Source organism: Bufo gargarizans, chromosome 4 (assembly GCF_014858855.1).
Source record: "Bufo gargarizans isolate SCDJY-AF-19 chromosome 4, ASM1485885v1, whole genome shotgun sequence".
NCBI classification, from domain to species: domain Eukaryota; kingdom Metazoa; phylum Chordata; class Amphibia; order Anura; family Bufonidae; genus Bufo; species Bufo gargarizans.
The window spans coordinates 152,671,089-152,694,519 of NC_058083.1; the positions used below are offsets into that span (position 1 = coordinate 152,671,089).

General features: G+C 41.8%; 1 protein-coding gene across 2 annotated transcripts in view; it reads left to right on the forward strand.

Moving 5' to 3' along the window:
• Positions 1–23,431, forward strand: part of KCNAB1 (potassium voltage-gated channel subfamily A regulatory beta subunit 1) — a 368,816-nt gene that overhangs the window by 277,875 nt on the left and 67,510 nt on the right. For both annotated transcript variants that reach the window (XM_044291952.1, XM_044291953.1), the window contains exons 2-3: positions 1,435–1,478; positions 18,436–18,473. In XM_044291952.1, the coding sequence (XP_044147887.1) occupies positions 1,435–1,478; positions 18,436–18,473 (82 nt within the window). The remainder of the gene's footprint in view (positions 1–1,434; positions 1,479–18,435; positions 18,474–23,431) is intronic.

A 23,431-nucleotide genomic window follows, 5' to 3' on the forward strand; every position in this document is an offset into this window, starting at 1 on the left:
GACAACAAAACTCACCAATATGTAATAGTATATGCAAGTGCTAGAGTGTAGTATGTAGTAGTGTCCCGCCCCTCACCCCCATGGGCAGCTGCGCCAGTAGAGACAACCAGTCCTCCCCACATTCTAGAACAGGTTGATGACGGCCATTTTAATTAATTCCCGGAGAATCTCTTTAAAGGAAATCTGTCACCAGTTTTGCCTATAATATATATTTTTTTATTGTTTATTTTTATTCTGGGGAAAGTAGGGGGCTAATTTTAATTTGTATATTTTTATGTTTGTTTTTTTTTACCCCTTTTGGGGGTTAGAATATGTGATCTTCAGATTGTTTTAAGATTACATTGCAGTGTATTAGCACTGCATTGTAAGCTCCATATGCTGTTAGCCTATAGCTCTGATAAACTGGGCTTCTTCAGAGACACCCAGCGTATCATAGCGAAAGGAATGGCATACCTCAATCACCGCGAGAGGGAGCCATTCGTAAACCGGAAGCTACCGCTTCTGGGTTTTCAGCACTCAGATGCCGTGGTCATACTTGACATGACATCTGAGGGGTTACATTTCTGCAATCTGAGTTATTGCCGATTTCAGACATTAGCCCTGTATCTCTGCTGTTTAAAACAGCAGAAACCTGGTGGCTATGGCACCCTCAGCGCTCATGAATGGGGCGCCATATTTAAAGTGACAACTTCTGCCGTACATGTATGGCGGCTGACGTCTAACAGTTAATTGACTTAGCCGTTTTGCTAATATCTTGTATTGAACAGCTTCAGCACATGCCGAGGAGTCCTAAATATTCATGAGCTCCTGACTTTCTCCTCCGGCTACTAATTCAGTTGAAAAACAAAACTGTCAATCAGTGGCCTGGAAAGAATATTTCTCTTAGACTTACTTTTAATTTATGAACTAAAATAACAGAAGTTGTAAGTACATGGTGTACCAAACAAACTTTCTCCAAACTGCATCTTGCATTGCCAAATTTGGTGTTGAGGTGCTTCTCCTTCTTGCTTGTGAAACAGCAATGACAACTACGCTGGTCCCCAGCCTGATGGACAGGAGGTGCTAAAGTTTATATACAGTACCAACCTTCCCATTTCTTGGAGAAATGATAGCATGAACTTTAGGCCTTTTCCTCCTTTTTTCTCTAATGTCGCTGTTCTTGTGCAGAGAGAAAACCCCAAGATTCATGCTACTCATAATTAAGAGAAATGGGAAAAACCTTCTTAATAGACCAATGTATAATCGAGAAAATAGAAAATAGACCTAGTGGTAGTTACAGGTGCTGCGTCTGTGGTATGATTGTACTAAATGAAGGCTACTATATTCTTTAGGGGTAGAATTATTTGATTCCTCTTAGATTGATTAATTTTTCTATTTATCCAAAAGAAAACATTACCCTTTTAATTGACAGCAATGTTCTCTCTTGCTTTCTAGAAATCTGGGGAAATCCGGACTTCGTGTATCCTGTCTAGGACTGGGTAAGTGTATTATTCCAATAGTCTTGTAAAGAATGACAGTATTTCTGACCATTATATGACTTGTATCTGTTTTTTTTAGCAGTTTTGCCTCTGCAATCTGTAACTCATTTTTTTGAGTTGATGAGTACAGAATGGTTGGGATCATGTCTTCCCATACACTACACATGAAGAAATAGGGGATCCTGCTTCATAACTGTAGTACAACCTCAGTAGCAGCAGCAGTAATGGGGGGCAATATACAGCGGTGCTCCTCTCTCCATACACCTCTATGTCATCTAAACCTTCAGTTAGTAGGCAGCCTATCCCCACTGAAGATGCATTTCATCAGTTAGTGAAAAGAAGAGGGGCAGGGGAGCCTGATAAGAGAAGAAGAAAGCATCCTTCTCTGATGAGATATATTACAACAATTGTTTTATTTTATATATTCACTTGTATTGTTCATCTATGGGGAAAAAAAAGGGAAAAAACAATGACTCTTTAAACGTTAGACTATAAATTAAAGATGTTGCCTCAGGAAATATATTCTGCAGCTTTTAAACCCGCACCTGGATCTGAATACCTTTGTAATTGCAAATAATTAAATATTTTGCATACCTACTGAGTTATTCAATAAAATGTATCTGTATAGCGCTACCTACTTTTTGTTCTTTTTCATACAGTATTTCTATGTCCGCCTCACTGAAGTGAACGCACATGCTCAACTGCCTCCTGGGCTGGGATAGGGAGAGAGCTCTGGCAGAAAGGACACACCCCCTCAGAAAGGGCACATCCCCTGAGCTTCCAGTTTGATACAAAACTAGCAGAGCAATTAGAGGAATAAATTGGGAGATCTATGGATCCATGTGAGGTACAGGGCTGGTTCTAGCTTTGCTGCAAAGAGATTCCCATGAACTATATATCTGATAACCCTTTTAACCAATTAAATTATTTCTACAAAATATTGAATATTTTTGGATGGAGCAAATCAGTTGTCTACCATGCCTAAAATGACATCACTTAATTGTCTCATGCCGATTCTGTAAACCCCTGGCGCACGAAATTCACAGTTTGACAGTATAAATAATCTCCCCCAATGTATGTAATACATTCACATATACATAATATTGAAGTATTTATGTCAATTTTGAATGTAACATAGAAATAGAGACACAAAATGTTGCTTTTAAATTGCACAACAATTATGTTCTGATAAACAGACACGTATACCAAGCATTGAATAAAATTGGGCGTCACTCAATATTAGGCAAAAATATATATTCAAGTTGGATTATATCAGACATTTTTATATATATGTACGCTCAAAATAGTGACAACATGTTGCATAAAACAATACAAATCAATACATTAAAATAACACGTGTATTAAGCTCTTAGAGAAACTAAAATCACTTGGAAATGGCTAAAATGCAATGGCACTGAGTCCCTGAGGGCCCTTGTGGCCGTGACTGTTGATAGGACTTCCCAACTGTTTTAGTCCAAAGACAATTGTAGTGCTTATCCACAGCTTGTACAGTGATTGTATATAACGCAATTGATATCAATGGTACTTCCACAATTTATATCGTAGTCAAGTTTGTACTATGATTTGAGTACTTTACCGCTCCTGATGTCAGGCCGCTTGTGCACCAAGATTCTCCAGTGCAATGCTCTTGTTGTGAGCTGCAAGGACCTGTGAGTTGGGTCTGTATGTGGAGTTCCCCACGTTCCTGGCTTTTCGCTGTAGAGGTCTTTCCGCTTTGACCTTCCAGGACCTGTTGTGGCGTCCCACGTGGTTTGCTGGGCGGTCAGGTGACTTTCAATTCCAGGCAGGGTTTTCGAATTTCTTTAGGCTCCAAATGTGGATATAGATGTTTTTCTTTAATCGTCCCTCACTCTATTTACCAATGGTAATCTTGAGAGTTAATGGAGTCAGTGAAGCTGTGGAGAAGTTTGTTTTGTGCTTACTTATTAAACATTGTCTAAAGTTTTCTTATGTGCACTCTTGGTGAAATGCCAGCTATGCCACTTGTAATTGTTTTATGCTTTATGATGCCCAGTCGAATTTGATAACTAGTTTCAGAGGAGCCATACCTAGGCTGTGAATATTAGTAGTAATTATGACCCTGTAAACTTTGTTCTGTTGGAGGCAGAGGCCATTTTATTGTATTGTATTATACATTTCATGTATTGACCCTGCATACGCTCAGTGTTAAGACTGCGGTGTGTAGTGTTGTGTTTTTATATGTGGTTATATAATATACTAGAGCTATAGATTCCTTACAGAAAACACATACATCTGAATACATACACTTATATGTGTTTGCATATATAGAGATGTAGCAAGCGCCATCTGAATGGATAATGCACTACTTTGAGTATCTTTGCATAAAGATGTTCTAATACAACAGCACACATACAAATTGTGATAAAAAAATAAAATGTCACATGGACATAAGTATTCAGACTCCTTGCCATGACACTTGAAATGAACTCTGGGGGCCTGCCATTTCTCTTGATCATCTTTGAGATGTTCCTACCTGTGGTAAATTCAGTTGATTAGATGTGATTTGGAAAGAAACATCCCTATCAATATAAGTTCTCACAGCTGACAATGCATATCAGAGCACAAACTAAGCCATGTGGAAGAAAGAAGTGTCTGTTGAGTTTCAAGACAGGACTGTGTGGAAGTACAGATCTGCAGAAGGGTATAAAAAAAATTCTGCTGCACTGAAACTTCCCAAGAGCACAGTGGTTTCCATAATTTTTGAATGGAAGAAGTTTGGAACAACCAGGAATACAGCTGGCCTCCCCACCAAACTAAGTAAGTGTGGGAAAAGGTCCTTGGTAAGAGAGGTAACCAACACTCCACCAATCTGGGTTTTATGGTCGAGTGACCAGAAAGAAGCCTGTCCCCAGTAAAAGACACTTGAAAGCTGACCTGGAGTTTACAAAAAAGCACCTAAAGGACTCTCAGACTGTGAGAAAGTAGATTCAAACAAACAGTCATGCTGTTGTAGTGTCTTTTAGCGGCTAGGACAGGGAGTCTGGTCAGGGTCGAGGAAAGCTGAATGTAGCAAAATACTGAGATATTTGAAAAAAAATTGATTCAGAGTGCTCCGGACCTCAGTCTGGGTTAAAAGTCTACCTTCCGACAAGACAATGACTAAGCCACAACAGAGGAGTGGCTTAGGGATAACTCTGTGAATGTCCTTGAGTGCTCCAGCCAGATCCCTGACTTGTACCCAATCGAACATCTCTAGAGAGACCTGAAAATGGCTGTCCACCAATGGTCCAAATCCAACCTGACAGGGCTTGGAAAGATAAGAATGGCAGAAAATCCCTAAATCCAGGTGCAAGTATTGTGGCTGCATACCCAAGAAGACTGGAGGCTGTAATTGCTGCCAGAGGTGCTTCAGCTAAGTACTGAGGAAAGGGTCTGAATACTTATTTCAATGTAAGATTTTTTTTTTTCCTTTTAAAAAAAATAGCATAGATTTTGAACATTCTGTTTTCATCTCATCATGGGGTACTGAATGCAGACTAATGGAAAAACGTGAACTTTTTTTATTGTAGTAACAGGCCGCAACATCACAAAATGTGAAAAAGTGAAAGTGTCTGAAGATCTCTGTCCTGCCAGCTCTGCGGGTCCTAGGTCTCCCTGCATCAGCATGCATTTTGACTGCTGCAGACAATGACTAGCCACAGCAGTCAAGTGTCACTCATGTGGCATGTCTGTGGGTCACGTGCCGCATGGGTTACATGTGACTGCTGCAGCCAGTCATTGGCTGCATAGGTGACGTTACAACATCAACATCTGGTTTGAGACAAGGGGACCTGGGACCTACAGAGTCGGAATGATGAAGCCAGAACCCAGCAGGGAATCAGGTAATATGATTATCAAAGCTGAGGGGGCCTCAAGAAGCACTCACGAAAGGTAAACAATCCCTTTAATAGCTATTGTATTACAGGGGCGGACCGGGAACTTGAAGAGACACTGGAAAAACCTAAAAGTGGTCCCATATTGTAGGCAGGCCCAAATTGACAGAAGGCAGGACAACACAATCAGGCAAGGCCAACACAAGTAGGGAGGAACAACAGAAGTGGGCAGGGCTAGCAATACCATAGTGCAGCACAAAATACCGCCCCAGCAGAACCAAGTACTACAGTGCAGCACAAAATACTGCCACCCTCGTCCTGAGGATGGTGATTGTTGAATTCAGGAAGGTACCTGCTACCGCTGGCCAGGTACATAAATCAGATCTTTACATACCTGACCAGCAGCCGTAAGGAGGGCTCGGGCGGCCCCTTGAGCAACAGCCCACCGGAAAATTTGGCCAGGCTGCCCTGACTGTATATATAATGCTTTATCAATACATTCTTTGCATCTGTTGATTTATTTGGTTGTCAGGGGTAGTTGGCTTCTTCATTGCTGCTCCTCTCAGCCACTTTTACTGTTCCATTTCACATTCTGAATGACCAGCTGTCTATAAACACAACATCGTCTATTCTATGTGAGCACCTGGGAAACCCAGACTGTTTACACGCTCTCACAAAATGAGTACACCAGCCGCAGAATTTAATTACCTACTCCAAATAAAATCAGCTTTTTGGAACATAGGAGTGAAGCTTCAAATTTCTTTTTTTTATTTAAGCTTTTTACATTGCACAACGATATAATAAATCATCTTGCATGACGGTGGACTTCCTGCTCCGTCCTACAGCACTTACACAGTTTTTTATTACCTTACTATTTGCATACCCACACATATATCAGGAAACCCTGTGTGTTTAAGAAAAACCTTTGAAATCAGATTTCCAGTAAAGGGTCTAAAATCCAAACAATGGAAACAAATCCGCACAATCCATTGTGTGTATTCTTCCCGAATAGAAGGCTGTGGGGCTTAATAAGTTCCTAAGTGGCAGTATGCAGGAACGGTTCTGTCTGTGCAGTGGAGGACGCTCTATAGAACACACTCATTATTAAGATAACATTACTTTATTTTATTGCCCACTTAACTATTAACAAAGATGCTTGGGTGTCGTTTGCTGCCATATTTATAGCATGATTTTAGATTAAAGAGTTCAAGCTGAATTCTAATGATACTGTAAATACATCAAAGGGAAGCCCCAAGGAAGCAGAAGAAGGAGGAAAATAAGAAAATGTCCATGATTTTTATGGTGTGGTAGCTATGGTTACAGAATCTGTGGGTGTCTTGCTCTGTGATTATTAAAGCAGAAGCACTTTGAACACATTTACGAATGTTCAGATACAAAAAGTTATAGGAATACATTTTAAGAAATGTCTCCTTATGGGACACTTTTACATAACTGGAACCACCCTGCTCTGCTGAGCATGTGATCATCACCCAACATGATAATCCACCACAGGATAAAATCATTCCTACAATTTTTGCATTAGGGAAATGTGTATTCCCACAGTAGATATGGGGTTAATAATGCAGTTATTTCCAGATTGCCTTGAAAATTGACCGCTTATGTTTTGTGCAAAAACAGACAAAATTAGCTTTAGTGTTGGAAACAACATCTGCTCTATAAACATTCAAGCATCTGTATGTATTGTACTTTAATAAGGCTATATATATTTTACCCCATAGCCCATGCTAAGTATTTTTGCCAAAAAAAGCATAGCATAGCCATAAATGCAATCTTTAGAGTCAGTATTGACCATTTTGCTGCCAGGCACAAAAAGAAAAGCCTCATTATTATTTTTTCTTATAGTGATTAATTAGGGTTCTTACACACGTTTTTACAAGTTGTTGTTTTTTGGCCTTTTATGCTTTTTATGGCATTTTGTTTGCACACAGTGGCCCTGATTTCTCAAGATCAACATCTGCTTCGCCAGTCTTGATGGTGCCTGTGCTGCCATAGGAGCCATGACAAGGTGCAAGCCTCATCATAAATTACATGGCTTCTTTGGCACTCTGTGTGCCGGAATGAAATCTACAGCAGCTCGGAGCAGTCGTAAATTTCAGTCATTATTTACGCCAGTTTCTGCGAGGGTGGTCTAAATGCAAATTGCAACTAGAAGAGTCACAATAGTATTGAAAAGTTGCAAATACTGTGGATATGCAACTTTTTTTTTTACACCAAATACAGGCATAAGGGGAATAATGAATTTCTGCCAAAATTGCCAGGGTAAAAATCTTGACAAAAAATGCTAAAGTACATAGAAAATGCCAGAAAAAAACATGTGTGAAAGCACCCATACAAAACTAACTTATTAAAATTTCATCAAATATAATCTATACCTAAATGTTTTTTTTTAGTACTTAATCAAGACCTATCCTCAGGATAGGTCATTAATATCAGATTGGCGATGTTCCAACTTCTGGCACTCCCGCTGATCAGTTATTTTTCTAAATTCCGGCACCAGAACCGATGCATGGTAGGAGCACTGCTGCAGCAAGCACTCATGGCCACTACACAGTGTATGGATCTGTGTAATCCGGATGCCTTTTTCTGTGCCAGATCTTGTGAAAACAGCGGATTGGTAAGTGTTGCAGGATTCTGACTTCCGCTGATCTGAAATTGATGACCTATCCTAAGGATACGTTATTAAGAGGCGAATCACGGACATTCGATATAAATTCATAGTTGAATATACCACATGTATAGTGGCTCAGAGAGAAAGTTTAAAGAGGACCTTTCGCCTGTAAAAACAATGTTAACTAAGTATGCTGACATGTAGAGCGGCGCCGGGGGATCTCACTGCACTTACTATTATCCCTGGGCACCGCTCCGTTCTCCCGCTATGCCCTCCGGTATCTCCGGTCACTAAGTTATAGTAGGCGGTGTCTGCCCTTGTCCTGTGGGCGTCTCCTTCTCCTAGCCTGCAGTGCTGGCCAATCGCAGCGCACAGCTCACAGCCTGGGAGAAAAAAACCTCCCAGGCTGTGAGCTGTGCGCTGCGATTGGCCAGCACTGCAGGCTAGGAGAAGGAGACGCCCACAGGACAAGGGTAGACACCGCTTACTATAACTTACAGAGCGAAGATACCGGAGGGCATAACGGGAGAACGGAGCGGCGCCCGGGGATAATAGTAAGTGCAGTGAGATCCCCGGGCGCCGCTCTCCATGTCAGCATACTTAGTTCACATTTTTTTTACAGGTGAAAGGTCCTCTTTAATAGTGTTTTAATGTGAATTTGATGATTTGAGAATAAACAGGCTTAAGCAGGTTAAGTGATAAAAATAGTTACTAAGTGTGAATAAATATAAGGTAAAACAGAAAAATCACGTACAAAAAAAATAATAATCACCTGGTATGCACAATACAATATGAGGGGGTGGGAGCTCCTGTCGCCATGTCGTTGCACTTGGCCGACACCCCAAGAAATAGATAGTGACCTACAACATCCTACCTGGATAATGTTCTTGGCAGGGTTCCACTTATTTGTCCTTATGCACAAGGTTTATACCTTTCAGCGCCTCCTTCTTAGGATGTCCAGTGTGCAGTGTCTCTAAGACAATCACTTAGGAATGCAGCCTTCTCAGAACAATGGGGGCTTTGTATATGTTATATAACTATCCCTAACCCACGACATTACAAGGAATATCATTGCAAAGAATATAGAAGGTAATTTAATAATTCAAGGAGACAGAACTAATCTCTGCTTAATTATGTATGTTAAATACCCTTTCAACACAATAGCATAGATGAAACACATTTGTATGACCGTTGAGTCAGATCCTCACCCCATTGTTTGCTAATAGTGCAGTTTCTGTAAAAGGTGGAGTCCTGCACAGGTTCTTGCCACCCAATAGCAAAAAGGAGGGGACCATCCAGGGCTGGTCTGCTCTTTATATGGACCCCATAGCAGCTGCATGATCCACCTATAAATACAACAGTTGTCTTTGTACCAAAAGTTTATAGCAACCCTGTAGTCAGGAGGTGATGTTTCTGAACATATCAGTGGATGGAATAGTTATATCCAGCCTAAATGTTTTTTGGTAGATAGTGCCATGGCTTTAGATTACTGCCTCTCCACATGACAAGTATGTGAACTGCCTCTACCGACAGTGCTGATGCAAAATATAACACAGTCTGGTGAATAAAGGGGGCAGACAGAGGATTGTGACATCAGTCTCATGTTTCAGCCCTCCTGAGAAAGGAATTGTCACATCAGACAATGCAGGGCTGTGTAAGGTACACATATGTGTATAACATTATTTGCGTTCTGCTTGATAAAAGTAGAACCACGGTCCAGGGGACATCTCTGGAATTATAGCGGCATCTGGACAACTCCTGGTATGATGCCAGGATGTTTGAGGCACCTGCAGTCTTTATTCACAGCAAACAGGTGCCGTGGAGAGGAGCAATTGAAAATGTAATTTCCCAGCAACTGCTCTCTTCTATACCCTTATCACTCCTACTCATAAAGAAAGGAATTCAGGCATTAGATACTGTATATATTAGAAAATTACTAATATATAACTATTACTTTGTATATTAAAGATGCTTCTTTCCAAAGATTAAAGGGGTTCTCCAGGATTTATCAATAGATGACCTACTATGTCATCAGTATCAGATTGGCGGGACATGGTGACTGTAATGCTGCTCCCACTGAAGTGATTGGGAACAGTGCTACAGCAAACAGTTCTGTCCACTATGCAATGGACGGATCTGTGTTGCTCTGGTGGCCGTTTCTCCCAAACAGCTGATCCACAGTAGTGTGGGGTGTCGGAACCCCACCAATCTGATATTGATGACCTACCCTATGGGTAGGTCATCAGTTGTTAAACCCAGAGCTGTCTGGCAGTAGAGCTGGGTTAAACTGCAGTCTTTCTCCAAGGGAAACCTGTAGATTTTTTTTTTAAAAGAAGATACATATACACACAAATCAGTCAGCCATAAAATGTAAAACCTACATCCTAAATTGCAAGACTGGGCCTCCATGGGTTAGGGCCTCCATGGGTTAGACTTGAATTTTTTTATTTGTACATTCCACAGTTTCTTGAATTGAGATTTTGGAGGCAAAGATAAAGGGGTTGTCCGGGTTCAGAGCGGACATATCCCCATTTTCACCCAGGCAGCCCCCCTGACATGAGCATCAGAGCATTTCATGCTCACCTCTGTCCTGTGCTGTTTTGCACAGGGCAAAGGCTTTTTGTGGAGATATGGTGATGTACCAGGCTATCCATGGGTAAAGCTAGGTGGATGCTTCTGCCTCACAGTGAGCCTAGTGAAGTCAGAGGCACTAATGGACAGGCTTTAGCGCTGCCCTAACGTGTAAAATGGCCAGGACAGCGCTAAAGCCCACCCATTAGTGCCAGTGATGTCCCCAGCAACACTGCTAGGCAGAAGCCTCCGCCTAGCAGTGTGAAAAATATAAACAAACAGCCCTTGCCCTACGTGATACAGCGCAGGGCAGGGGAGAGCATTGGAGCATAAAATGCTCAGATGCTCATATCAGGGGGGCTGCCTGGGAGAAAAAAGGTATATATCCGGGTTCAGCTCTGAACCCAGACAACCCCTTTAACAACCTGAACTCTTTCATGTACCTCAAAAATTCCGGAACAATTGCAGTGTGGCAGGGCACATTATCCTGCTGAAAGAGGCTATGGAACTTAGGGAATATTTTTGCCATCAAGCAGTGTACTTGGTCTGTTCAATGTTTAGGTAGGTGGTACATGTCAACGAAGCATCTACTTGAATGCCAAAACTCAAGGGTCTCAGCAGAACGTTGCCCTGAGCATTACATGGCCTGCTTCCCATGGCACACCCTCTATCCTTTTCCACCAGTAAGTGACACACATGAACCTAGCTGTCCACAAAAAAAAAATGTGATTCACCAGACCACCACCTATGTAGGCTGTATTACAGTAGCCCTTATATTGGATCAGAAAAGACAGGCTAGCCTTAATTTCCCATACAGATCAGTAACCAGGTGTGAACCATAACCTTATCCTTAGTGCACCGGTGGTACTTTCTACGAACACTCGTTAGAGATTATCGGGCAGAAAATCTGTCTGTCTAATATATCCTTAACACTGAACTTGAAAGACTTGTTAGTTCACTTGCTGCCTAATATATCGCCCTCCATGACAGATGCTAATGTAAAAAGATAAGGACAGTTACTCAACATGTTATCAATTTAAACTGAAATCTTGTTGAAAGCTGTATTAACTGAAAAAAAAAATTTAAGAAAAAAAGCTAAGAAATTTGCCAGATCCAGGCAGTGAGTTAGAATTCCTGTGTCTTTTATTGCATCAGAATCCTAGGGATACATTGAGTCTTTTATGGGGTTTGAAAAGTTTTGTAAAGAATGTTTCATAGTACAAAGGTAGATGCTCTACATGACAGAATTCTGAGGGCTGCATCTCATGACCTACATTTTTTTTCAGGCTATATGGAGATAGAAGATCACACTGCATGCTGCTACTGTATACCAATAACAGTAACTATCTGTAATGTTACCCACCTGACAGAGGCCATAAAACTTGTTTAATGATCTTCTTTAATTAGGAGAAGTAGCGTGACACACATTTACATCCAGTGTGGAAACAAGAGCCACAGGTGGATCCTCACTATGCACTGCAAAGACTAATGTGCTCTGTGCCTGTAGGTCTATGGCACATGGAGACAGAAAGCAGATACACAAATAAACTGCGTCAGTGTAGTGCTATGTTTGATTACGCTTCTTAACCCCCTCAAAGGGGTTGTCCACTATTTTAATGTTAATATTCTATTCTCTTTTAAGATTATGTAGTTGTTTGAGGCCTTGTTTATTTGGGACAAGTAGCATGTTTTAAGGCAGCATTTTTCACATCCTCTTTTATTTACAGCATCCACCATTAACATGTACGGCAGATGTCAGGTCTTTGAAGATGGTGCCCGCTCCGAAGCGGAGAGAGCACCATAGCAAGCGGGTGCCTGCTGTTTCATACAGCAGACACCCACAGCTAATGTACGCAACCGGTGGTAATGCCGATTGCAGACATTTAACCTCTCAGATGCTGTGGTCAAATGTGACTCTGAGAAGCCGGAAACCTTTAAGCTCACACTTCACGGGCTGGACCGTCTCCCCCGATGGAGATCGGGGAAGGCGTTTTAATGCAGTCATGAGCCTGAGCCTGTACTAGGCTTCCAGGCTCATTACTTGTATATTACAATTCAGGTTGGCAGGTGGCAGCACTGAACTGTAATATAGCTATTATTAGAATGGAGAAAATTCCATTACCCTATATACGGTAAATTGCAATCTGATGATCGTAAGTTGTGGCTATTTAAGGTCTGAAACTTCGGTCAAAGTTATCTGAGCGCTCAAATTTCCTAGGGTTTCCATACTTTTTTAGGAGATCATTTTATCTTCAACTTGCTTAATTTAATTTTGACCAGAGTTGTCCAAACTTTTGCGTGGCACTGTATACTTGTGTGAATGCCTTTTTCCCTTAAAGGGGTTGTGCAAGAATAGGGGGATTTTGGCAAAGTCCACACTTGACTGGACCTATAAAGGGAAGCTTTTACCTGCCTCTCAGCAAATGGCTCCCCACTCCTTCTTCTCCCAGCCTGCGATGTCCTGCTGGGTTTTCTTGCTGTAAACATCCGGTTTTACATCACCTGCAGCTAATGACTGGATGCTGCTGGGCCCCCCACCCTTCCCCACCATTTGTAAACTTGAGTGGAAACTGTCTGCAAATGTTCAGTTTCCAAAGGGAAATGAAGCAGTACACAGTGAAAACTGTAAGGTATGGGCATGCCAGATCCTCCCTGAAATATTTTATGAAACTACTCTTCATTTTGAATAATGAATGAAGGTCCTGAACTGGAGATCACTCATTTGTTATTCAGAAGTCTTTAAGCGTACAGACACACGGTCAGGTTTCCTGGCGCAGTTTTGGAAGCCAAAATCTGTAGTGGATCATAAAGGGGGAAAAAGTATATAGGACATTGAATTCACTCCAGGCTTTGGCTTCCAAAACTGCATGCAGAAACCTGACCGTGTGGCCTAACAGGGTATCGGAAAATGGGGTTTCACCATACAGTCCCTTTAATCAGCTGTCAGTAAAGCATGTAAATACTGATCTCAGCAGGGGCGTAGCTATAGGGGAAGCAGAGGAAGCGGCTGCTTTGGGGCCCAAACTCAGAAGGGGCTCACCCAGGAGGAGGACTAAAAGCTTTTATTGTCATGGCCCCCTCTACAATACTATACAATGACATGGATGGAGCGGCTGTCGGGCCTGGTTTGAGAGTACGATCTTGACTAGCCACAGGAGTAGGGTTGAACAGAAGTTGGGGTTGTGAAGAAGTTGCTCTGGAAATTGGGCATCCAAAAATTTGATGTGGGGCACACTCATTTCTAGTTGCTTCACTGGGTCTAAATTTTCATTCTTGGTATAAGTGAATATTGCCTAATTGGCAGCAGACCAGAAATGTAATAAGACGAGGCAGGCAGACATTTTTTGCCAATGTCTATTTATCCCTAACCTGTTTGTGTGAACAAATTGATAAGGTGTGACCCTGTAATGACGGTGAGCAGCAATTATAGCTCGGTATTATTTATATACCCATGCTGTTATAAATAGACACAAGAGAAGAAAAGGGGATAAAGCAGAAGGAACATTTTGTGTAAATCAATATATTATTGAAGATTTCAAGTTATTTTTTATGAATATGGATCTCCATCCAACTAAGGCCTCTTGCACACGAATGTGTGTGCCCCGTGGTCGTGCTGCGGCCCGTAAAATGCGGGCCGCAATGCACAAACACCGTCCGCGGGGCATCCGCAGCGATTAAAGTGAATGGGTCCGCGATCCGGCCGTTCCGCAAAAAGATAGGACATGTTCTATCTTTTTGAGGAACAGAAGTACTGGATGAAACCCCACGGAAGCACTCCGTAGTGCTTCCGTAGGGTTCCGTTCCGCGCTTCCGTTCCACACCATTCCGCATCTCCGGATTTGCGGACCCATTGAAGTGAATGGGTCTGCATCCGTGATGCAGAATGGCCACGGAACGGCACCTGTGTATTGCGAATCCGCAAATGCGTTCCGCAATACGGCAACGGGGCGCAAACGTTCGTGTGCAAGAGGCCTAAGACTATGGTAATTTCTAGGAGGGTTCTATTATTTCCATGGTATAATGGATTTAGTGCATATCAATTCTAGAGGACAATTAAGTTTTAGGGACATTTCTGATATAACGGCAATGTGAGCTGCTACAGATCTGAAGAAACCCTTAATATAATTATAAATATATGAGTTCAATTATGGCGTGCCAACAACTCATGATGACCATAAACCAGGCTCCACATGATAGTTTTCATTGACTGTTATTATCTAAAGTATAATAAGCTTATGGGATTAGGGAAAGAGTATTATCTCAGGAAATATAGAAAGTAGCTAATTAAACATATAAAGGAAGTAAGTACTATCTAGTAAACACCTAGCTGCACATGTAAAAAAAATCTAATTTTGCAGGGGTGCAGGGTTAGTAAAACATGGCTGCATTCATGACGAAACAGCTTGCTACCTTACCATGGGCTATGACGTCAGTGTGCAAGAGCTGCAGTACCACACGCAACCTGTGGACAAATGTGGCACTGTTTGTAGAAGAAATGCACAAATAGGGAAAGCATAAAAAATAGGCCTTCAAACCAATATCAAAATGCCACCTGCCTTTTCATAGTGTAAGAAGATAATGGAGACACTGGTGTAAATTGGGCCAGATTTTGACATAAATTGGAACAATTTGGTGCAATCTGGCCACAATTCTGGCGTAAAATTCTGTCTCTAATAGTTGATACAGAGTTAGGGCTCATGCACGCGACTGTGTTTTTAGTCCGCATCCGATCCACATTTTTGTGCTGACCAGATGCGGACCCATTCACTTGAATGGGGCCACAAAAGATGCGGACAGCACTCTGTGTACTGTCCACATCCGTATGTCTGTCGCGTGGCACCTGTAAAAAAATAGAACACGTCCTATTCTTGTCCGATTTACATACAGGCCTGTTCTATAGAGTCAGAATGTTCCGTTCTGCTAAATGTGGAAGGAACCCGGGCGGTATCTGTGTTTTTCAGATCCACAATTTGCAGACTGCAAAACTGCCTACGGTAATGTGCATGAGCCCTTTCTCAAAAGTGTCTGTCCCTGCACCCAATTTAGGTTCTAGCCTGAGCCCGTGTGATGAACCTGGTGCAGGTCTAGACAGCCTGTCTGAGTTTATGCCACCTATAAGATAAGTAAGATATCCTCAAAGTTTTTTGTTGCGTCTTTTAGAACAGTGGCATATTTTTTTTTTTTTATGCTAGGTAAGAATTTTATATGGCCTTTTTTTTTTTTTTTTAAAGGCTTCACTATGGAACTAGTTGCTTCTTGATACAATGAATGAGCGCAAATACTATAATAAGTAGAAGTTTATGGGAGGTTATATGGCAGTGATGGAAATTTATATTCACTATTATAGTATATATAACTGCTATGATTCGGACACACAAAAACATCAAAATATGTGTAGCTAAAATATACAGTCGTGGCCAAAAGTTTTGAGAATTACATAAATATTGGAAATTGGAAAAGTTGCTGCTTAAGTTTTTATAATAGCAATTTGCATATACTCCAGAATGTTATGAAGAGTGATCAGATGAATTGCATAGTCCTTCTTTGCCATGAAAATTAACTTAATCCCCAAAAAACTTTCCACTGCATTTCATTGCTGTCATTAAAGGACCTGCTGAAATCATTTCAGTAATCGTCTTGTTTACTCAGGTGAGAATGTTGATGAGCACAAGGCTGGAGATCATTATGTCAGGCTGATTGGGTTAAAATGGCAGACTTGACCTGTTAAAAGGAGGGTGATGCTTGAAATCATTGTTCTTCCATTGTTAACCATGGTGACCTGCAAAGAAACTGTGACGGGGCGCCAAAGGCGCACTCGGTCTCTCATCAGCCGCAGACCTGCTGCTTAGCTTCGGGAGCGAGGATCTGTGTTTGGCCTCGTTCCAAGGGTGGCTTTGCTAGCTGGGAGGCTCCCTGCTTCTAGGTCTGCCTTGAGCGCCGAGCTGATCACTCGGTGCTCGACTTGTCTGTCTGTCGGTCATGTGACGCTGGCCACGTCACATGACCCTCAGACCCCACTATAAATACAGGCAGCCTGCTGGCCACAGGTTGCCTATTAATTCTAGGTTCCTGGCTATTTGTTGGACTACTCAATACTCACCTGATCCTGTTCCCTGACGATCCTTTGCCTGCTACTCCTGTACTGCGTATCCGTCCTGGTATTGTGACCTTCGCTCCCACCTGACTACTGTTTGCGGACTCCTCTGGTACTTCTCTGCTCTCCTGGTATTTGACCCCGGCTTCTCCTGACCATTCTTTGCTTAACCCTGCGTAGCTCTCTTGGTTCTGACCCGGTCCTTTCACGTTCCGTATTTTGTCTTGTCTGTCTTCCCTGCACATATCCTAAGAAAGGGACTGTCGTCCAGTTGTCCACTGTCATCAGGACTCGTGAGGCAAGTAGGCAGGGCCAGGGGTGAGGGTGGAGCGCAGTGGTCACTATCCTTCCCCCTGTGTGTGTGTGACCGTTACAGAAACGCATGCAGCCTTCATTGCGTTGCATAAAAATGGCTTCACAGGCAAGGATATTGTGGCTACTAAGATTGCACCTCAATCAACAATTTATAGGATCATCAAGAACTTCAAGGAAAGAGGTTCAATTCTTGTTAAGAAGGCTTTATGGCATCCAAGAAAGTCCAGCAAGCGACAGGATCGTCTCCTAAAGAGGATTTAGCTGCGGGATTGGAGTGCCACCAGTGCAGAGCTTGCTCAGGAATGGCAGCAGGCAGGTGTGAGCACATCTGCACGCACAGTGAGGCGAAGACTTTTGGAAGATGGCCTGGTGTCAAGAAGGGCAGCACAGAAGCCACTTCTCTAAAAAAAAAACATCAGGGACAGATTGATCTTCTGCAGAAAATATGGTGAATGGACTGCTGAGGACTGGGGCAAAGTCATATTCTCCGATGAAGCCTCTTTCCGATTGTTTGGGGCATCATGAAAAAGGCTTGTCAAAGAAGAAGAAAAGGTGAGCGCTACCATCAGTCCTGTGTCATGCCAACAGTAAAGCATCCTGAGACCATTCATGTGTGGGGTTGCTTCTCATCCAAGGGAGTGGGCTCACTCACAATTTTGCCCCAAAACACAGCCATGAATAAAGAATGGTACCAAAACACCCTCCAACAGTAATTTCTCCAACAATCCAACAACAGTTTGGTGAAGAACAATGCATTTTCCTGCACGATGGAGCACCGTGCCATAAGGCAAAAGTGATAACTAAGTGGCTCGGGGACCAAAACGTTGACATTTTGGGTACATGGCCTGGAAACTCCCCAGATCTTAATCCTATTGAGAACTTGTGGTCAATCCTCAAGAGGCGGGTGGACAAACAAAAACTCACTAATTCTGACAAACTCCAAGAAGTGATTATGAAAGAATGGGTTGCTATCAGTCAGGAATTGGCCCAGAAGTTGATTGAGAGCATGCCCAGTCGAATTGCAGAGGTCCTGAAAAAGAAGGGCCAACACTGCAAATACTGACTCTTTGCATAAATGTCATGTAATTGTCGATAAAAGCCTTTGAAACATATGAAATGCGTGTAATTATATTTCACTACATCACAGAAACAACTGAAACAAAGATCTAAAAGCAGTTTAGCAGCAAACTTTGTGAAAACTAATATTTGTGTCATTCTCAAAACTTTTGGCCACGACTGTACTGTACTGTTTTTAACCGTTTTTTTTAAAACAAAATATCAAATGTATTATGCCACTTTTACATAGTCAGTATTTTACATCAATATTTGAAAGATTGTAGAAAAAGTACAAAGCCTCATGCACACGACCATGTGCCGGCCGCGCTGCAGACCGCAATTTCATACAATAATTCAAAGTGCATGCCCATTTTCTATCACTTTTCGTTTTACATTGTTTCTTACCATTAAGTATTATATATTCTCTTTTTATTTCAGGGACTTGGGTGACATTTGGTGGACAGATTTCTGATGAGGTAAGATCCGCATTTGCTATGATGTAGTTTGCTGACTTACTTTGCATACTTTGTTTAAAGGGCATCTGTCAGCAGATTTGTACCTATGAATCTGGCTGATCTGTTACATGTGCGCTTGGCAGCTGAAGGCATCTGTGTTGGCCCCATGATCATATGTGTCCGCATTATTGAGGAAAATTAAGCTTTAATATATGCAAATGAGCATCTAGGAGCAATGGGGGCGTTGCTGTTACACCTAGAGGCTCTGCTGTCTCTGCAACTGCCGCCTCCTCTGCACTTTAATTGATCGGGCCAGGCAGTGTAAACGTGATCACGCCTGCCTGGGCCTGTCAATCCTAGTTGAGCGAGTGTGGCAGTTGCAGAGAGGGCAGAGCCTCTAGGTGTAATGGCCACACCCTCGTTGCTCCTAGATGCTCATTTGCATACAGTAAAACTAAATTTTTCTCAGCAGTGAGGGCACATATGAACATGAGACCAACACAGATGTCTTCAGCTGCCAAGCGCACATGTAACAGGTCAGCCAGGTTCATAGGTACAAATCTGCTGACAGATGCCATTTAAATTAGTTATGAATACAATAATCATAAATATTCAGATTAGCACCTACAATTGATCATAAAGAGTAATCTTTCCAACTCAATAATGTGAGAAACAAAGGGGGATGACACATTTGTTATAGACAGGAATTTTCTAACAAGACTGATACTGTATATTCTATGGCTTTACAAAAGTCCACTAAAGTCCTAGGTGAAATGTGATGTTGGTCATTTTTAGAGAGTAGTGTAGGACTGTGTAAGTTTTTTTGGAAAAATTTGTCACAATTAGTTAAACTTTAACACAAAAAAATCACAGAAAATTCTATAATAAATTCATTCTGCACACATAGTTAAAGGGGTTTTCTAGAAGTAAAAAATAATGATCCTTAGAATAGGTCATCAATATAAGATCGGTAGGGTCTGACTCCCAGCCCTTGGAGAGGATGCGACAATCTGGTGAATGCAGCAGTCTCTTCCTAGGTCAATGACATAACATTCATCGTCATATGGTCTAGTTGCATCTCAGTCCCTTTCAAGTGAATGGGCCAGGGCTGCAATTCCAAGCACAGCTGCTATGTAATGTATCACGCTGTGCCATGGCATTTTCAAACAGCCAATCTGTGGGGATGCCGGGTGTTGGACCCCCCCTGATCTGATATTGATGACTTATTCTGAGCATAGGTCATCAGTATTGTACTCCAGTTAAACCCCTTTAACAATGTTTTTCAGAATAAGAAAGTAAAGATTATGTATTGCATAGACAGAAGTTATGTACATTTATGTTATAATTTATGTACTTTTTTAGTTTCCAAGATATCTGCTTGCAGTCAGTAAAGAGGACCTATTTACATCTGCAATCTTCTCGCCCTTTCTAAGTAAGGGTGGGTTCGCAATCGCGTTATAAATTCCGTTATAGGGTTTCGTTATAACAGAGTTGAAACAGAATTTTAGGACAGAATGCAAAACGGAAAGTTTTCCATTCTTTTTGCCAGGTTCTGTTCCTGCAAGTGCACTGGAGGTAATGCTGCACTGTGAAGTGTTCCCTGCATTGGGATGCTTCACAGCCTCTCTCCTCTGAGTAACCACTTTCACATCCAACCAGGAGACCACTACAGCTGTGTGGTTCGATATGGTAGCTGTTACTCAGAGCAGAAGAGAGGGACTGTAAAGCAGCTCATCGCACAGAGGATTTAATTGAAACCACACCTCCAGTACACTTGCAGGAGCAGAATCTAGCAGAATAAAACTTCTTATTCACACTGCTCCTGGCAGTGAAAGTTACACAAAAGGTATTTTTGTACTGCTCTTCCCAGCCCTGACCCAGAGCTGTCAGCAGTTTTTCATGGTCAAAGCTGCTGACAGACTCCATTTAATAAATCTGCCTCAATTATGTATTAGATTATTAGAAATATTGAATAAGCTTTGAATATTGAAACCAGTAAGCCTAATTAGGTCTCTTGTATACAAATTGTTCAGTGTGCAGATGAGTCTTAGCAGCTAAAAAAGTCCTCTGTGATCACATTTCTGCAACCTGATGTATGCCAGAGGCAAACACACCACCTGACGCCCCCAAACAAGGTTCCAGATGTTGTTTGTGTCGGTGGAATCTATAGAGGGCTGCAGTATAATGGTTTGTCTTGCTAGAAGTTTGTTTGTAGCAAAAAGATGACAACTGCTCTGCAAACCCTGGGAAACAATCCTAATTCCTTAGCAGCACACAGTCATCCTCTCATAAATGTTTATTACTAGTGTCAGTCTCCAGATCATCAATCATCGCTCCCCAAAGACCGTATGAGAAATCATTTAAACATCATGTCTATATTTAGGTGTATGAAAACTGCATCCGTTTCAAATGCTATATATTGCATTAGATTTAATGGCATGGTTTTACCAAAGAGTGAAAGAAGAACTATTGATTGGTTGCTTTCTTGCTCAGTCCGCAAAAGTTATACGAAGAAGATCTTATCCTCTGAAACATTATATTAACCATTTGATGACCAGGAGATGTTAACTGTATAGGAAGATCTTGAATGGGTATTCCCATCTCAAACATATATCAGTCTGCCGGAGAAGGCTGCCGCTAGTGTGAAAGAAGCCTTATGACACAAAAATGAAAACCATATATTTTACTTTGTTGTATTTTTGCTTTGTGAATATTTTACAAATCACTTATAAACGTTGTGTATAAGATATAGGCTGTGTTTAGTGCTCTTTCCTGTATATGTGAGGGGAATCGCATGGCTAAGATGCCAGGACTGTGTCTAAAAGCATGTCTTGATACACAGCAGTCCTCCTCTGTAACTAAAGCTGCTCCCTCAAACCATTCACTTGTAGTCACTTCAGCAAGTGGCATTTATCATGTAGGGAAAGTTAATAAAAAAAACGTACTAATGTATTGTGATTATCCATATTGCTTCTTTTGCTCGATTGATTCACTTTTCCATCACATTATACACTGCTTGTTTCCATGGTTATGACCACCCTGTAATCCAGCAGCGGTGGCCGTGCTTGCACACTATAGGAAAAAGCACCAGCACTTATGTGCGCTCCCATAGTCCTGAATAGAGATGAGAGAATTTCTCCAAAATTTGATTTGGTCGGTTCGCCAAATTTTCTGAAAAGATTTGATTTGATCCGAATTTATTTGTGGCGAATCGAGTTAAAAAACAGCTACTGTGTCTTGCAGTAACATGCATAGGGAGTCTGCTATGGTAGTGAAACAATACTGTGAGTCAGTATGACATTTAGATGACAGGAGTCGCTCTTAAAATCACTTCACACTTCACTCATTTGGTCAATTACAGGGCCAAAACTGACCAAATAACTTAAGTGTTGACTTACAGGTCAACACTTACAGGTCAGTGCTAGCACCAGGTATAAAGAACCGTGCAAGATCCTACTATAGCGTGAAAGAGCGCACACCTTTTACACCGCCGTCAGCTGATTCCACATTGATTTCTACAGAACCTGTTCTATTCTAGAGCCCCCCCGACAAAGTGGAGTGGGTGTCAGCAGTAAGTTTGTGTTGACGTCAATGATTATTTTGCCATTCCTCTGATCCGTCAGAACAATAACCCCAAAAAAATTGATCCTGTCTGTTGGGCATCCACCTTCACTCGGTCAGCATTTGGTCAGTAATCCATCAGTATTGCTAAAGCCCCCCAAAAAACATGACTGGAAATGAGATTACACATGAATAGAATATTTGCATGTCTTCTGTGTTTTGTATCCACTCCTGCTTTTGGCTACCAAATCATAAGCCAATTCTGATGTAAAATGGGGACCATGTCATACAGGCCTTACAGCTGCTACATAGACAGGATCCATTGTGCGACTCATTTTTCTTTCCTTCTGACAGATCAGAAGAAGGGTCAACTAAATCATTATGTCAACCAGGCCAAAAAGGCAAAATAGTGGCCCAGTCATGGAGTGGGGAGGGTGGGAACAGCATGAGAAGTCCACAGAGTGGCCCTATGACATAGTGGTGAGGTGGCAGAAGCATGAGGAGACCACAGAGTGGTGATGTGACAGCAGCATGAGGAGACCACACAGTGCTGATGTGGTGGCAGCAGCATGAGAAGACCAAAGAGTGTTAAGGTGGCAGGCTGGCAGCCACATGAGGAGACCACAGAGTAGCCCAGTGACATAGTGGTGAGGTGGCAGCAGCATGAGGAGACCATAGAGTGGCCCAGTGAAATAGTGGGGAGGTTGGGGGGCAATACCAGTACCAGCTGAATATGGTGGGTGGCAGTAGGAGCACCTGGCATTAGGTGTGGCATCAGGCAGGTGGCATCATAATACTAGCTGAAGCAGGTAGCCAGAAGAAACAGGTCTCTTTTGTCAAAGTGTAGGTGTGGCACAAATATAACAATCACAATTCACTGCAGAACGGCTAATGGGCTGTACGTATATTTCCTTTTAATACACCATGTAAATGGCTGTAGTACAATGTAACTTCACCGCTGAATGGCCCTCATGACGTGTATTTTTCCTTTTTTTTTTTTCCTATTAATACAACCCGCCCCCTAAAAATTGTAAAATAATGTAAAATCAGCGCAAAACAGCTAATAGGACATACGTATCTTTCCTATTAATACACCCCGTAAATGGTTGTAGTACAATGTAACTTCACTCCAGAATGGCTACAATGACATATATATGTTTTCCTTTTTTCCCCTAATAATACACCCTCAAAAAAAGTTAAACAATGTAAAATCAACGCAGATCAGCTAATAGGGCGTATGTATCTTTCCTATTAATACACCCCGTAAATGGCTGTGTCACACAGAACTTGCACCCCAATAACAAGCAAGGTTTGCTGGAATTAGTGATGTATCATATAGTGCAAACAACCTAAAAGCAGCAGTATAACTGCAATTTGGATCCCCAATTATTGCAGCAAGGTGTAATAGAATCACTCCT